The sequence below is a fragment of the Hippoglossus stenolepis genome, chromosome 12 (assembly GCF_022539355.2).
Source record: "Hippoglossus stenolepis isolate QCI-W04-F060 chromosome 12, HSTE1.2, whole genome shotgun sequence".
Classification (NCBI taxonomy): domain Eukaryota; kingdom Metazoa; phylum Chordata; class Actinopteri; order Pleuronectiformes; family Pleuronectidae; genus Hippoglossus; species Hippoglossus stenolepis.
Window position 1 is genome coordinate 20,937,352 of NC_061494.1, and position 18,239 is coordinate 20,955,590.

The following is an 18,239-nucleotide window of genomic DNA, read 5'->3' on the forward strand; positions in this document are numbered from 1 at the left end:
AGAGAGAGAGAGAGAGAGAGAGAGAGAGAGAGAGGTGGAAACAGAGACGGGCAGATGGAGAAAGAAAAAGAGATGGAAGCGTGTGATGAGATGTACAAGGTTAATATCAGTTGCTCTTGGATAGATATGATGAAGGAGGGATGAATAGAGGGAAAGGGACGGAGGACAGACAGAGGAGAGGGAGTCTGTCCGTCCCCGTGTCCCTGTGTCCCCGTGACAGATGATTAACTAACCCTGTCAAATGTGTGTGTGTTGTGTGTGTGTGTGTGTGTGTTTGTGTGTGTGTGACCCTCTTCTCTGAACACACCATGACTGAAAATCAAACACCGAACTTCAGAGCTGCGGCTGAAGACACGTTGGACGTCTGTTTGTCAGAGAACACGATGTTTGCTTAAGGGCACGTTAACAGTTACGCTGCAGGAAAAGAGAGTAACGGTGCATTAAAACGTTCCACGCAATCAGACGCAATTCTTAATCGTTACTTTGCCGTCTACACGCCGTTTCCCAGATGCTGTGGTGGCGTGATCGTCCGCTCGGGGCGGCTTTGCTTGCTAGCGTCGTAACAAACAGCGTAACAGTCCATGAAGTGTCCACTAAAGGTTCGTCATTAGGCAAGACGTGTGATGTTGTCAGACACTTCGCAAAGATCCAGAATAACTATTTTAACTTTTCTACTAGCGAAAAGAAGAACTTGTAGGGTCCCAGGTTGAAAAATAACCGAATTCCCCTTTGACACATGTTGAATTTGTTAAATATCAAGTTAGAAATTGATCGTTAATAAAGAGTCGAGTGATCTGAGTGTTGAATCTTCTCTTCTGGTCCAATGCTTTGACCACGATTCCTCTCATCTGCTTTCATTTGAAATCATCTCTCAATAATCTTTCGGCTCAGGCTCAGCACCAGTCACACGCACGCTGCCCTGTGAATTGTCTTCCAGGCAACACTTTAGCTTGTATTATTTCTCCTCCTGCTTGTTATCTTTTGCTTCGCAGATTCTCAGATATAATGCTCCTCCGCAGCACCCCCCCCCCCAACAGTTTTATTGCTTCCATAAATTTTGCATGATTCACATCAGTAGCTCCCTGACTCCATCTCGCTCTGATACCCTCTCTCTCTCTCTCTTTTCACCTCCTCTCTCTCTCTCTCTCTCTCTCTCTCTCTCTCTCTCTCTCTCTCTCTCTCTCTCTCTCCCTGCTTGTCTTCGAGGACTCTCCGTCATGCTGCTCGTGTGAGACGCAAAAAACACGAGTCAAAGGTCGCTGTCGGGTCTTGAGGACGTTTTGTCGCTCGGCTACGAGGTTTCGTCATTCCTCAAAGAGGTCGGCTCAGTTCAGAGAGCGATTCTCGTGGAGCTGCACAGGATTTATAGTGTTTCTCACTGAGATGAGTAAAAAACAAGATCAAATGATTAAAGAATAGAAGAGTAGTCATCGCTGAATGTTATAACGTCGTTAAAGCAGAGAGAGAGACGAGTGTTTGATATGAATCGTGGAGGATTGTTTTTTCTCGATCTGTAGTTGTAGCTCAGAACAGATATTTTGTCTTTTACTTTTATTTATTTCTAACTTTCTTGCTTGAATTATTTTACCTATTTTTTTTTTAATGGTCTTATATTTATGTGGGAAACAGGTTTGGAAGCATGTGAAAGTTACGGGTGATACTAGCCAGGGTTCGACCAAACACCAGACCGGACCTGTAAACTGAAGTCCACCACTAGGGGTCGCCACTGACTTGGCAGATTCTCCTGAATTGAAAATGTATGAATTAGTGTTGAAATGCGTCATATTTTTATTCCTCGCCATCATTCAACTTTGCCATCTTGAAATCTGAAACGTTGCCATATTGGTGCAGTTTAAGTTTCTTTGAGGTTAAGTTCGTTACGACTACTTTCGTCACCCCCCAAAAAATATAGGATACACTCATCGCCTCCATCTTGGCGCCCTTGTCATGGAGATTCCATTATTCCATTTATAAACTGATAGTATTTTAATCATGGTGTCATATTGTTTGGAATTGATATAATGCGAGTTGCATTTAGCTCCAGGCGGTTTGAAAGAAATCATCATTGAGGTTTAAGGTCACAGACAAAACCACAAATCCACCACCTGGAGACGTGAGTAGTGTTTTCACCCCGGTCAAGGACAACTTGTCTGCTGGGTAACAACATGTTAACAACATGTAACCCTCCTCTCATGAACATCATCCCTACTGAAGGCTGTGAATGAAATTCTCCAAATTTGGCAGGGTTGTCTCAAAAAATGATTTATAAAACATGTCAGTAAAAAAGGTTCACTGGTTGAATGTTAGGTTGTCCCAAAATATCTTGAATTACTTAGGAAAAATAAATTAAGTTGTCATGTGATCTACCATGCGCCTGCAGATTGTGTGTTGTTTCCCTCTTTTCCCTCTTCCCTCTCTCTTTCCTCCGTCTCTCCTCCTCTCTGCTCCTGTCCCTGGTCTCGGGGACTTGATGAACAGTCTCTGCACAGTGTGCAGCAGCGGGAGATGTTTGTAAATCTGTGTTGAGTGCAGGAGCTGCAGAGATGGTGAGTGCCGTCTCTGCGAGGAACTGGCAACCCAGCAGCAGAGAGTGGGACGGGCAGGACAGCAGGGTGTGTGTCTGTCTGTGTGTGTGTGTGTGTGTGTGTGTGTGTGTGTGTGTGTGTGTGTGTGTGTGTGTGTGTGTGTGTGTGTGTGTGAGATGGATCAGACAGCTGTTGTTGAGCTTTAGCAGAGGAGTGATGCTGCCTGCAGAGTCTCAATCAATCAGTCGTCGCTGCCACATACTCTCTCACCTGTTGTGTGTGTGTGTGTGTGTGTGTGTGTGTGTGTGTGTGTGTGTGTGTGCGTGTGTGTGTGTGTGTGTGTGTGTGTGTGTGTGTGTGGGGATTCAGTCTTGTGCACTTAAACGTGGGTGTGTGTGTCCATGTACCTGTGGAGCCCTGTGGCGGAATTGCACGGTAGCCAGCATTCTCAGCAGTATCCAGTGTTCCTCGTCTGACGGTCAAACATATTGACGCACATAGACTGATACACACAAACCTACTGACACACACACACACACACACACACACACACACACACACACACACACACACACGCACACACACACGCACACACACACGCACACACACACAAAGCCACACAAACATTTCTGTAAATAAGATTTAAACGGCTTCTGAATCCTTTTTGATCTCCAGTCAGAGCAAATAGTGAAGTGTCTCTGCGGCTGTGACTCGAGTCTCGTCGGGGGGAAGCTGCTCTTTCTCACACTCGGTGCTTTTATTCACGGCTCACAGCTCCAACTGACATTAAACGTACATTTAATAAAACAAGCTCTTGTGCTGACACGACGTGTGGTGCTGAATAAAGTAGAATAACAAATCCTCTGTCATATTATAGTCTGGATAGATTTATCAGCAGATGGGACATGGACCCAACTTAAAATACATTTTTCTAAAAGATGTTTTTTGTCATTGTAGGTATAGAAATGTGGTTTTATTTAGGTTTTAATGGACTAAAACATCATGGTTGTCTGCTGAGACACCCCCAGGACAGATAGCGTATCACAGGACCGACACATGGAGACAAACAAACACTCACATTCACACCTATGGCCAATTTAAATTAACCAATTAACCAATTAACCAATTAATTACGCCTACTTTGGACAGTTGGAGGAAGCTGGAGAACCAATAGAAAAGCCACATAGACACAAGGAGAACATGCTTCACACTGAAAGGTGCTGGTCGGCCTTTAGGTTCAAACCCAGAACTTTCTTGCTATGAGGCAAACCACTGTACCACCGTGCCGCCCTATATTAACGACGTGCAGTAAGAAAAAGACTGAAAACCTTTTTTTAAGGTCGACAGTTCACTGACCAGATTCTGCTGATGGAGGGAAACTCAGAACTGTTTGATGTTATTAAAATCACTTTTTCCCTCCTTTGTATGCAAATATCAGTGCGTGCGTTCACATGTATTTCACTTCTTACGTCTCTTTACTTCCCGGCTCCTCTGCTCCTCAGCCCTCCTCCTCTGCTCCTCAGCCCTCCTCCTCCTCTGCTCCTCATTAAAATCAGTCAGATTCTCCGTCCTCTCTTATCTGAGCAAACTGCCCACAGACGCAAAGAAACAGCAGGAGTCAGCTGAAGGTGGAAGGTGACATTGAAGATTTAAAATAATGTTCAGGGAGATGAGCGTGTGATTGATCATGATGTGGGGAACGCAGTGGTGCTCGGTGCTCGGTGCTACGCTCTATTTTGAATCATTTTATTCTATCTTATTCTCGAATTATGATTTCATAATTTCAACCTGACTCCAAGTAATTACTAATGAAATTGACAATTTCTCATGCTGCAGCACATCATTGTATTTGACCTTTCCAATTAAAACAAAGGACTCTAATAAGATGACATTTTAAAAAAGCATTTAACCTAAACTATGATCCTCAGGTGTTGGCTGAGTGGGTTGCAGATCTCACACTGATGCTTTTAAACCTGATAAATAAATCTCCTGTCAGGCAGAAAACAAGAGGAGGAAGCAGAGACTGTAGTTAATTAGCTGCTTCCTGCCTGTGTGAAGCCACTTGTATGTAATATTAGAACATGTCAACACTTTGAGATGTGCACTCACACATGACAGTCACATGGGCGTGCACACACACACACACACACACACACACACACACACACATCCATGCAGACCCTGACCTGCGGGCCAATCAACACGTGTGGTAGGTGTGAGGATGATGCACAACAGCATGTTTTCAGTCCGCACTGTTGACATTATAATGTCATATAAAGTTTGTGACCTTTAACTAAACCTTCAACAAATTTTCATCTGCGTGTCCAAACGTGCACGTTCACAGGCTACAAGTAGGAGCTGATTCCTGCAGTTACAAGTCCACGTGTTCAGGATATGTAACATGAAATAATGAAATACAGCGAATGTCTAGTTTAACTAGTTAGAAGGACGTCATTCAGCCTCATTGAGAAAACAAAATACAGTGAATTATCTATTATCTTTTAACATCCTGTCCCAACTAATGCAGATATTTAGCAAAACAAACTTTTTCTTGTGCATTTGTCATTTACACGTAAACAGAGTTTTCAGATGAATCAGCGTCAGAGGAGGCTCCACATGTGGTTCCGGGCTCAACTGCACAAAACACTTCTGGAGAAACTTAGATCATCACAAGACCTTTTGATTTTGCAGTTTTTCCTGCACCGATTAAGTTTCCTTGAGTTTTCTAAGTGCTCGCCCCTCGGGAATAAGACGACGAAGCCGAGTGTAGGAACAGATAACGGGTTCAGAGAGGATTATTCTCTAATGTTTTCTCACTGACTTATTTCCTCATCTCTGACGGAAACACACACACACACACACACACACACACACACACACACACACACACTCAGAGACGGCCTCATTCCCACCCACACACACACATTCAAACCCACCCTGACAACAGGCTTCTTTTGTATCGTGTGTACATGCAGAAGCAGCGGGGTGAGAAATTGTATTCTCTTCAGGGGTCGTGCGTGAGTCAAGGGAAATATGATTTATATCAAATCAGCCTTTTTTTGCTAAGAGATCAGGTTTCCTTTTTATTGTAGCTCATTTCTGCGTTGTCAGCAAGTGTGCTGCGTGATGTGCTCTCTCCCCCTCGTCCATTTCATTCATTCCCTCTCCTCCTCTTCCTCCTCCTCTTCTTCTTCTTCTTCTCTCTGACTCTTCCGGCTCCTTCCATCCTTCACCTCCAGCTCTGCGCTCTCTCTGAATTGAGTTCACTTCCTCTGGGCACTCGGATGCGATTGTGTCTGTGCACCAGTCGGATGAGTCAAGTGCCTATTTTTACTTGGAGGATCTCCGTGTTTAGAAAGAGCGTCTCACTGTCTGAATGAATGGATTTATTTTTCATTCAAAGCTATAGACATGTACGACTTATAATGCACAGCTTTAGATTCAGTTTGATTTCAAGCATAAGAAGATCTACGAGAAAACAAAAACAGGTTTTTAGATGTAATTCATGTAAGAAATGACATTTAAACGAAAAAGGGTTTAATTAAATTAAATAGGGTCTGATCCACCTTTTGGAGGCTTTGTTTCTTGGTGATGAAAGGACTGATTTGAAGGAGCCTTTGAAATGTGACAGTCTTGTCTGCTGTGATTTAATCTGTGATCAAATGCAGCCTCCGCAGGATGTGACTCTGAGCCGGGACACAGACACATCTCTGTGCTGTGTCTTTTATTACATGTTACTTTACCAAAATGTTTTCTTTGACTGACGTCCTGTAAAGAACAACCTGTTTGTACGAGCAGCCACGGCGTCATGATTAGTTCAATCTTTGGTGTATTGATGTAAAACAGTCTGTAAAATAAGTAACATCTGGAGCCTTTATATAATGATTTCGTTTTTTGATCACCCAGCAGCTGTTAAATGAGACAAAATGATAGAGTTTGCTCAGATTTAACTCTTCGGTTCGATATCAGGTTCGACTCTAGTTTGATATTTTTCCACAAAGATTAATACCGTGTCAAATTCAACTCATCTCGCCCTCAGCCAGATGGTTATTGGATCAGAGATGTGAGCGTGTTTCCCAAATCAATCCTTGATTTCCAAGCAGTTGTAACTTGTCTGTATGTAACTGCAGATGAAACGCTGCAGTAGCTTCATATCCCGACGTTCATCAGAGAGCAGAGCAGGGAGCTGCTCGGTGCCGAGACTTCTCCGCTGGATAGAAGCAGCATGGTGTTTATACAGAGGTTTCATGTTTGTTTGAAGAGAGGGGGGGGCGGAGTTTATGTTTCTCTCTCTGAGAATCTACTCTGAGATTTAACTTCTTCTTTCACAGAGCGACTGGTTTAGAGATTGTGTCTCTGATGGAGTGTTTTCATTTATCCCACAATGAGGCCTTTGACTTTACAGTTTTCAGACTTGAACTCTCTTTCTGGTAAAAGTAGGTGCAGGCATATTCTGTAGTTGGTGTTTCTCATGTGAAGCAGCAGCAGCAGATTGTTCCGGGTCCGACTCGTTCACAACAACAGGAACACGTGGGGAACATCCAGGCGAGGGGCGGAGCCTGTAGAGCAGCAGGAGGCGGGACATGACGTATAAATTCTGCTGTGGAAAGATCAGTGTTGTTGTTTACAGCTCATCCACACCGGCGTCGGGCCCTCATCACCAAAAGCTCTGGAATCTCCTCGTCTTTCCAAGTTGACGTCTTCGTCTTCTACGTGTACGGCTCCTCCTCTTCTTCATCCTGAGATATTTGTGTTCTTCCAGTTTCACGTCTGTCACGTGTTAGAAACCTCATCAACACGTCCACTCGCTCAGACATTTGTGTTCTCTCATGCAGAACATTCCAGGGAAAATTACATTTCTGTGCAGGTCTGAGAGCTTCAGTGAAATCAGCCGCCTTCTTCTCTGCCTCTGTCTTTTTTGTGTCTCCGAGTCTCGTCTCAGTCTTTTTCTGCGTGAGGAAAATTACTCTAAACTCTGTCCTTTGTTTGCCTCTGACTGTTTTCAAAATGAATTGTGTGTGAACCGCAGCCCGACCCGGAGCAGGAACTCACACCCCTGTGATTTGTCTTTTATCTCAGGTTTAAAAGCCTCTTTTTCCTCTTATCTGTGAAGCCATTACACTTCAATATGCATCTGTGGGAAGGTTTTCCTTCCATGCGACGGGTAAATGTAATTTCAAGTAATGGACTGAAATTGTATTTCTGCAATGTTATTGTCGCCTCCTCCGCTGTCGGCTCGTCTGATTTCAAGTTGAAAAACATCCATTCCACTTTTAGCCTGTTGAAATTCAAATGCTCCACCTTGCAAACCTTGGTTTCCTCTTGCTGCGTGTGTCTAAATATTTAAAGCAGCGTTTACGTCTGTTACCTCGTTTCACTCTGTGTAAGCAGTAGAATCAGTTTCTCTTCCCCTGGCAGAGGAGGAGGAGGAGGAGGAGGAGGAGGAGGAGGAGGAGAGAGTTTGTTCTCCTCTCATTATCTGCCGGTGCCTTGGCTTTACCTTGACCTGAGAACAACACTGTTTTATTACAGCTCCTGTCTCCGTGCCAATTGGAAAGAATTACATCAAAGCACGAAGTCAGTTCCTTTGGAGGGACGCAGGACGAGGTTCTTGTTCGTGTCCGCCCTCAGTTGCAGAAGTGATTTAGGGTCTAAATTACAGGCCGGTTCCCACGTGAATCAGACGGACACATCACGGCCGTTCATTATAAAACAGTTAAAAAGATTAGATGCACCAATCACCACAGCTTTAAAGAAAAACCACGGTGTCAAAGACAAAAAGCTTCCAAAAGACAAATTTCACCAGGATGTTAACTCACACCGTCCCGTTTCCAGGATTTCTCCATTTCTACACAGAATAAAGACATCACCAACAAAAAGTAAATCTATATTGTCGGTTTTATTCTAAGACAAAGAAATAGAAACTTCTCCTGCTGCAAAACACTGAATCTCCGACTCAGAGCAACAGTCGGCTTTGTTTCTCTGAGAGAACGATGAGTGATCTGCCTCTTTTCTGCTTCCTCAACCTTTTCTCTTGGTTCTACTTCTCCTTCCTTCCTTTATTTCTCCTTAAGAAGCTGTCGGTTGCTGTATGTTGCCGCCTTGTCTCACAATAGATTTTTAAAAAAACCCTAACACGTCCTCTCTGTCTCTTTCTGTCTGTCTGCAGCATGTAAGTGTAACAGTCATGCCAACGTGTGCCACGTCAACACGGGGAAGTGCTTCTGCACCACCAAGGGCATCAAGGGAGACCAGTGTCAGCTGTGAGTATACCACCACAAACCTCAAAGTCCCAGTGCGTCAGATTTAGGTGAAAGGGATCTATTTAATATAAAGTAATCCTATATGTTTTCACTAGTGTCCAAATCTGACAGTGACGGTTTTATGATCGGTCGTTAAATTAAGGGGTTGATTTTAAACTAAAGTTACATTTTCGATTAAAGTAACAGGTTGAAGAAAAATATGGAGAGAAAATGATGAACAGGTTTGTGTGTTTGTGTATGCAGTGTGTGTGTGTGTTTGTGTTTTCAGTGTGTGTGTGTGTTTTCCCCTGACTGTGCCAGTACAGTACACTATCCTAAATGGCTTGGCCGAGCGACGCACCACAGAGACAGCCTGAAAATTGCTGCATCGATAAATCTAGGAGGCGAGGCTAGAAAGCAGAGACTCTGTGTGTGTGTGTGTGTGTGTGTGTGTGTGTGTGTGTGTGTGTGTGTGTGTGTGTGTGTGTGTGTGTGTGTGTGTGTGTGTGTGTGTGTGTGTGTGTGTGTGTGTGTACAATGAAAGAAGAAGCTGAAGCCATCAGAGTCGTTGTCCCTGTTCAAACTGTGATGTTATTGATTATAGGTAACTGAGCGTGTGTGTTCGATGCTCTTAACTTTGCTTCGTGCTTGTAAAAGCTCCCATTACTTTACAGCTCCGCAGTTAATCTGTTTATTTAGAGTCTGAAATCGTTTTCTCTCGTATCACAGTTCACTTTATTCGAGGTAGATGTTGTCCAGCTCAAACACTGCTCCTGTATTTACTGGTGGAAACAGTAAATACAATTAACAGGTTAATAAACTGTGGGGCAGCAAAATAAACTTTAATTTATCAGGCAATACTTGTCCATGTCCCATCAATCAATATGGAGGAGGCAGGGTTTATGACCAGTACTACGGCCAGCCACCAGGGGGCGATCAAGATGATTTTGCTTCACTTTTGGGAGCTGTCATGTCGTTCATGTTTATAAACAGTCTATGGGGCCAACATGTATAATGAAGAATGATTGAATTTCATATTTCCTGACTATCTTACTTTACTCGCACATCGTTTTATTAGTAACATTGATGTTTGCAGAAAAGTTTCCATTTTATCTGCAAGTGAATTGACTTTTGGGTAAAATGGTTGTGTGATTATTATTTTTGTCAAGTTTATATTATGACATATGATAAACACACACAAAGATACACACTCTGTCAGTTTAGAATATTTTTAACTTTGACCTTTGCCCCTCGCTGCCTCTCACTAACCTTAAACAACCCTGCAGTGACTCCAGATCAGCTCGGGACATTAACGTGACTCAAGCCGAGGCCGAGCCGTCGCTCACTCAGACTCTTTCCACATGTTTCCTGTCGAGTGGGATCAGTGTCTCTCATGTTGACATGTTGCACTGAAACACATGTTACTAATACTTAACCTGCACAGACGAACACAGGCTGACGTTTACATCTCAAAGACCCGGACAAGTTTTCAAATTACATTCTGTGTCATTATTATAAAAAATTTATTTGACAGTATTTTAGAATTTATATTTTAATCATTGCAACACTTTGTAAGAAGCAGTCAAATGATGTCTATAAGAATTATTGAGTGTTGAAATAGTTAAAAATGGATTTTCTGATAATTTCCAAATTTAGATATAAAATGTTCTATTCTGCTTTTCTGTTACAGCTGCTGCAGCAAAACTTTACTTTCCAAACAGCTGCGAGGAGGAAGTGATAGAAATAGTGTATTTAGCTCATAGACGCTGTATAAAGATAGACAGGATTTTTTCGATTTGATCGATCACAACTTTTCTGCAAGGAACAAGAACACAATGAAAAATGGCTCCAGGAAAATATTTGACAGGTGTAATTGAAATTGACGCAGAAAACACAAATGGCTGTCGACTATAGAAACAACTATTAAACTTAAAAAACAAAGCATTAACTGCTTCCTGTTAACACAACTCTTGTGTCATCTGGAACAATGTGTGTAATCGCTCTGCAGAGAACGACTGAATAATGAAGAGAAACACGACTTCACTTCAGGGCTCATTAGCATATGCCAGTCAAATATTGGCAAATCTTGAACAATCCCCCGGCCGCCGCTGAGCCTGAGTGGAAGTTGAATCGGCCGCACAGCCTCAGTTCCACTGTTCACTTGATATTTGTGTCAGATTTGTGAGCGTGAGGTTTCCTTTCAGCGTGCACTAATATTTCATTATTCTGGAGGCTGAGCGTTGTGTGTTTGTTCACTTTTGCATCTCTAAGCCTGTTTGCTGCAGCTGCTCTCACCTTCGATTTCTCTCCTCCTCTTCCTCCTCCTCCTCCTCCTCCTCCTCCTCCTCCTCTCTCTTTAAATGTCTCTCTGTCACAGCTCTGTTTGTTTTGGTTGAGTCACTCCAGAACGGTGCGCCACATACAGGCCTGTGTGTTTGTCGTTATATGAACGAGCAATTTCTCTCAGAGAGCAAATGGCAGCGCCCTCAGGCTGCAGCAGGTGTGTGTGTGTGTGTGTGTGTGTGTGTGTGTGTGTGTGTGTGTGTGTGTGTGTTTTCTGTTTCAAGGTTTAAATGCTCCGTCAGAAATAAGGGGCTCATTAAGGTAAAGCAGCTGTTTTGCTTTTAAATCTGTAACTTGTTTTATTTCCTTTCATTTTCAACTGTGATAATCCAACTTTTTTCCTTGTCTTCCAGTACAGTTGAGTTTTTCTTCTTCTCTCCAGCCAATTAAATTGGTTTAATATTTCGCAAAAACATCAGGCTAATCCATTACTTGGTTTCCTTGTTGTTGTTTTTTAGTCAGACTTGTATTCATATCTATTTGCATGTGTGTGTACTGTGTATACACACACACACACACACACACACACACACACACACACACACACACACACACACACAGAGAACAGTAACAGCTGTTGTACAGACAGGTAGATCAGGGTGTGAAGGTGACAGGTCAAGATTACTGGAACACGGTGTGATGCTCACCAGATGTTATCCTGCTGTTTCTCTCTGGTCATAGTTACACTTTTAATTTACGACTTTCACGAATAATTAATTTAAAATTCAACATGTGTTACTTTTAGTGGTGAAACTGCACTTTATGTAGGTCGTCGTCCCCCGTTCTCCCTCTCGTTGCCTCGTCTGACAGTTTGATTATGTTGATGCTGTTTTAATTGGACTCCTCGGTTTGTAGAGAACTCCACTAATTGACTTCTAATTTGCATCTTCTTACTGTATTCGACTGTGGAGTTTGTGTTTGTGCTTATAAAGGTTTGTAATTTTGAATGTTTGCAAAACAGGGTTTAATGTTGTTTGTCACATTTCATATTAATATCATCAGTTAAACACACACACACACACACAAGAGACATGATGTCATTGTGACCTTTAATCTCCAGTCCCTACGTCTTTGCGTGGATTTAGAGCAACTGCACAATCTAGTCGTTGTGTGTGTGCTAATGTGTGTGCGGTTGTTTGTGTTTGTGTTTGTGTGTGTGTGTGTGTGTGTGTGTGTGTGTGTGTGTGCTGACTGCCAGTGTGTTTTAAGTGAGGATGAGGTTGTCCAGTCCTGTGTGACCCGCATCTTGTCCCCAATAGGTTGATCGTAAGCAGCTTAAGTGTCCATCCCTCGCTCTTTGTTGTCGCTGTGTCTCCCCCGTGAGAGAAAACACTCCCCCATCAGTTTATCCTCCTTAAGGCAGCTCATCCCTGTTCTCTGTGGCTCGCCACGTTGGATTTAACATTGCACTATAGATGGAGCAATAGTTACATCGTACTAACAGGAAATTTCACACTATCTAGTTGGCCACATTTAAATTCACTGCATCTAGATTATTTGGATCTGCTTACAAACAAACAAACAACAAAACAAACATATCATCTTTGTTGGAGGTAAAATAAATTGATTTCAGCTCTTTAATTTGTTGTTTCTGTATCAAAGCCAAAACATAAGAATAAGCGCTGCGGAACTAAAGTGTCGTGGAACCACACTCAGCTTCCTGGAAGGAACTTTATCAGTGGTTTTCATATCTTGAAGTGAAACGGTCTTATTTTGGACTCTTTGTTTTAGCGATGTTGTAAACTTCAGACGGAGGGCGGAGGCTCGGCTGTGGTTTAAAACATCGTCCTTGGCCGGGGGTTTTATAGAAGGATGAAATATTCAGTATCCAGCGCTGCTCTGTGACCTGCTGCAGCGCTGAGAGGGAATTCACAAACACTCGGGCTGTAAACCTCACCTGCCCTCTGCGTCTCGTCCACTTATTCCTCTCTTTCCTTTTGTCATTCTTCTCCTCTGTGTTCTCTTTGTGTTTTCTCCTCAACCTCCATCCCTCCTTCTTTCTGTCCCCCGCCCCCTTTACCTCCATGGTACTTGTGGCCTGGATGATTTATCGTCCGTTTAAAAAAAAAAAGCTCGTCAAAGACTTGCACGTGTTTATTTTTCCCAGAATTTCATCGAGCTATTGCAATGTCAATCAACACTTTTTGTTTTCCTTGTTAAACTGCTCCACATGCACACACACACACGCACACACACATAGAAAACTATGATTTAAATTACGCCATCACTGATGCAAACGTTCTTCACAGACACGTTAAAAGCTCTGACATTATGATAATAATTTCCGTCATCCCTCTCATCACATTCTTAACATTTCTCTCCCATTTGGCTCAAAGTGGAAGTCTGGCTTCTGTTCTCCTCTTCCAGCCAATCATTTCCTCTCTGGTGTGTGAACCACCTCAGGTACACGTCAGGTCCATCGTGACACTTTAATTGGCTCTAAACCATGCACATCATTCCTCCATGATAACTGGAAAAAAAAAACCTATAGCCCTGGTGTTTCTCTCTTTAATTACATTTGCTGAGTGTTGAAATTTACATTATTCTTAAGAGCCCTTAAGTTCCCGGTGCACGCAGCCCTTTGAAACCCCTGCAAGCCAGTTATGTATGTATATTGAAAAATTCATTAGATTCGTACTTGGAAAATCAATTTTTAAAAGCTAATTGTGTTGTGGTGGAGCTCACTGGTCATCAGAGACTCTCCCTGAAGCTAAAGGTCACAACTTTCAACCACAGCCAATTACTGTCCATCAGCGAGCGCGAGCATCTCTAAAAGATGCTCAGCCTCCGTCTGAAGAACTGAGAAGTGGCTGAAATGTCAAAAATAGAAAGCAAATGAAAAGATGACAGTGACTGACAGGGTCCGAGAAATGTTCTTTACACTGCTTGTTTTCTGTTTTCTATTAAGAGTATCCATGTGACGGATGTTGTTGTGTTTAGAATGAAACGTCAGTGTTTTGGTCTTGTCACTGTCAGAAGCATGTTTTATTCATCAGTATCCAGCTCTGACTAATGTCAATATAAAGAAAGAAATCAACATTTGAAAGAGAGAAAATTTACGATGAGATTTTCTCCCCTTGTAATTTCTTTATACCCACAATGATTTCTTATGACTTTCATAAGAAATCACCTCGTAGAGAGTTGGGGAAAGACAATACCTGCAGCAAAGGGCCCACCTGACACACACACACACACACGCAGGCTTTATTCCAAAAATACAATTCTGTCTTTGTAAAAACTCAGTTTGTGTTGAATGTTAATGTCTTTTTATTCTTTCTCTCTTATTTATTTTTCCACTTTCCGCCCATGTCTCCTTTCCTCTGTCGTTCCAGATGTGACTCAGAGAACCGTTACCTTGGCAACCCCCTCAGAGGAACATGTTATTGTAAGTAATCCTGCACCACACACACACACACACACACACACACACACACACACACACACACACACACACACACACACACACACACACACACACACAGAGGTAATGTGTGCATACAGTGCGAATCCGTGCCCCATGTTTCTTATTTGTGCATCCGAAGAAGGTTCCCTGACAGCAGGCGGTGTGGACACTGCTCCTCCCGACCTTTAGGGTTTCGAGTTTACTTGAAGCAACATAAACGGACAGAAAATGTTGGTCCTAGCAACGCTCTTGGACGACTCGGCAGACAGATGAACACAATTCATTGTATCTACAAAAGTATTGCACTTAGTAATATTTGTATTTGGGGGTTTCAGAGGATTAATACCCATCATTATTTATTTATTCTGTATCTGTATTTGTGTGTTTGCAGTAAATGAGTGAACTATTTCGTCCCCTGCCGGCCTGTTAGCATTTTCAAATCCTTTTTGCTTCAGGACACAACAGCAACCATCCAAACACGCTGATTATGGCACGATGTCATGAAATACTAACATCTAACAAATATCGTTAGAAAATTTTACAACATGATTATGAACATAGTCTGATTCCAAAGATTGTGGTCACAGTCTAAAGTCATAAATATCCACAGTACGTACAGACAGGATGTAAATCAGATTATTATGTTAAGCCACTTTCTTTCTAGCTTTCCACAACCTGCCACCTTAGATCTTACTTCACTAATAACAATATCATGTCTTTATTATGTTTTTTTCTGTAAAACAGTGAAAACAAACTAAAACTGTCTGTTACAGCAGGTAGCGGAGTGAAAGAGGACGTTGTTTACCTGCTTCCAGAGCAGCGATCACACTGACTTCAGCTCATTTGCAACAAATTTCTCGTTTTCCCTTTAAAGGGCAGTCGAAGGAGGAAAGTGAAAACAGATGTTTCGTGGCACATGTTCGCTCATCCTGCATCTCTCTCACGAACACACACACACGTACACAAATAGATGCAACCGTTCAATTTATAACCTGCCGACATACTTTTTAACATCATAACTGAAGTCCAGGTCCTGTCACTGTGGATATTCCTCCAACGTGAGTCAGGCTGTCACCGTTTGAATGATGGACCCTCTGAATGATGCAGTAATCAGAGGAGTCAAGCACGGGTTGCACCGGTCACCTCAAATATGTGTTTGATCACGAGATTCATTTCTGTTCTGAGATCATGACATGGATTCAGCTCTACTGCTGCACGGCTTTTATTTTGAAATCATACTTTTATATACTCCTGTAAGGCGCAGAATCAGAGATTTAATCCAGAGAAATCTGTCGTCAGTCAGTGAAAGAAATCATATGGCCGATGCATTCCCACTTTCGTGTGCAGTAGCAATCGTACCGACGTCTTACCGAGACGCGCAATCCACCAATCACGAGTCAGCTTCAGTTTTCAGCCATGACATTTCACAAAATAACTAATTAAACCAAATTTCAGAATCATTAAAATAGCAGAAACCATTTTTGAGAATGTATATTTGTGACCTCTTTAGTTTGGTCCATATCTAATATACTGACATGGGGGTGGCTGGGTTTATGACAAATATTGCAGCCAGCCACCAGGGGGCAATCACGTTGCTTTGGCTTCACTTTTTCGGGAGCAGCGATGTCGTGCATCTTTGTATAAAGTCTGTGGTTCCTACCTGACACAATTATTACAATTAAGAACCTGTAAATTGCCCAAATATGGACACTTTAACTGTGTGTTTATTTTTGTTAGCATAACAACAAGAGTCCAGTTTACTCCGGCCTTTGACACGTTAGATTTTTTAGGTTGAAACACCTCAAATTATAAAATGATTGTTTTCACCCTGTCCACTTTGGAGGCAGTAGATGGCACCAGTGCCCTTATCCCCAGTGTTGTGAAAGGGCTTTAGATAATTGCACATGCACACGGAGACAGAAATGTAAAAGCACATGTTTTATGTTTTAATGGCTCTTAAGGTCTGTGGGTGCACGGCTCCCTCCACGTCAGCTGCACTGTGCGTTAGTGTGTGTGTGTGTTTCCCATGTATTTGACTACATTATGTTCCGTCATTAATGTGACATTATCTTTTCTGCTGTCGGTGAAATGGGCCTGGCTTTGTTTGAACAAGAGCAATCACACTCAGACCCACACACATGGATGCACACACCATCCTCCCTTACACACACTCAAACACACACACACACAGAGCGTGTGTGGATAAATTACTGATTTAAAAGCCATTTGCTTGTACTTTTCGGAAAGCAGCCACGATTACAGCTGAGGTCAATATTAACCTTAAATATCATTGGACAGAAGGTGATGGATGAATAAAAAGATGGGAGAGGCAGTCTTGTCTTTACTGAAGATTCTGCACCACATGTAGAAACCATGAATTAAAAAAAATCCTTTTATATGTAAGGACCTAACAACAACAACAACAACACAATCAGGACGTTTAGCCTCCTTTTACCTGAGCCTGGAGGACATAGCTAATATAAACTGTACAAATAATGTTATCTAGTTGGCTAACATCAAACGCAGCTTGTCAGAACGTTGAGATCATCGACTGTAAAAGAAGATGGCCGACATGACAGCTGTTTAAAAGTGAAGCCAAATCATCCGGCCCGCCCCCTAGTGGCAAGCTAATATCTTAATGGGAAATCGTATTCGGCCACTATCAGCTAAGGATTGAGTTAGCTTGCTAGCTACATGACTAGCTTTGCTTTGGTCATTATATATTTTTTATGTGTTGTTGTTTTTATGGATTTAATAAAAGTATATGCTAGCTAGTAGCAACTTTTAAGCTAGGTTGTTGGCTAGCTAGTCAGCTCATTAGCTCACCAGGCAGTTATACCATTAACTAGCATGCTAGCAAGCTTGGTGTCTCTTATGGTAGTAGGCATGTTGAGATCATATAGACATTAGGCCATTTAAAGATGGACACGTCATCATAAGTGAAGCCAAAGTGTCTTAGTTTCCCCCTGGTGGCTGGCTGCAGTATAGGCCATAAACCTTGCTCCTCCATGTTAGCAGATGGGACATGGACCAAACTAAAAAGTCGACGTCAAGTAAATGTTTGTTAAAGATTTATCGGTAGTTCTTATCACGGTGATGTTTGTTAAAGTTTCCATGTTTCTGATGTCTGTGGTTGCAAGATGTCGTAAAGGCCAGTAAAGCTAAAGACGGCTTTAGGAGCTGGATATTTCCAGGATCAGAACACAAACCTTCAGAGCCCACAAAGTTTTGAAGAACGTTGCCACTTGTCTCTCTGTCCGGGGACGGCAGCTTGTGATGATGGTATTATGAACGCCCTGTGGACTGTCAGGGGGGAGGAGGTGCAGGCTCGGCCGACTCGGCTTTACTCTTCAGAAGGTCACGACTTCTCGGAGAAGGCCCCTGGAGTAACGCAGCCGTACTCAGTGTTTAGAATAGGACACTTTGAAAGTTACATCTCCCAGCCTGCTCCTCAGATGTATTCCGTCCACGTGGCAGCATCTAACTGCTCGTCTGCCTCCAGAGAAGCCAACCTCACACTAAACACTCAGGGTACCCGGAGTCCGTGGATAGAGGTTAAGCACCCGGCACAGACTCTTCTTAAGGTGAATAAAAGGCCATTATAGAAACCAAACAACCACTCGCGGTTGAACAGCTGAATGTAATAAGTCCAGCACCTTGGACATCTGCTCTGAATCTCACGTTTAGTAGTCTACACTCTCTCTCTCTTTCTTCTTTGAGCTGTTT

The 18,239-nt window shown here is 42.6% G+C and overlaps 1 protein-coding gene across 2 annotated transcripts in view; it reads left to right on the forward strand.

The window, feature by feature from the left end:
* The window catches only part of atrnl1a (attractin-like 1a), a 176,279-nt gene that overhangs the window by 65,957 nt on the left and 92,083 nt on the right, over positions 1 to 18,239 (forward strand). For both annotated transcript variants that reach the window (XM_035173062.2, XM_035173063.2), the window contains 2 exons: positions 8,695 to 8,788; positions 14,443 to 14,495. In XM_035173062.2, coding sequence (XP_035028953.2) covers positions 8,695 to 8,788; positions 14,443 to 14,495 — 147 coding nt within the window. The remainder of the gene's footprint in view (positions 1 to 8,694; positions 8,789 to 14,442; positions 14,496 to 18,239) is intronic.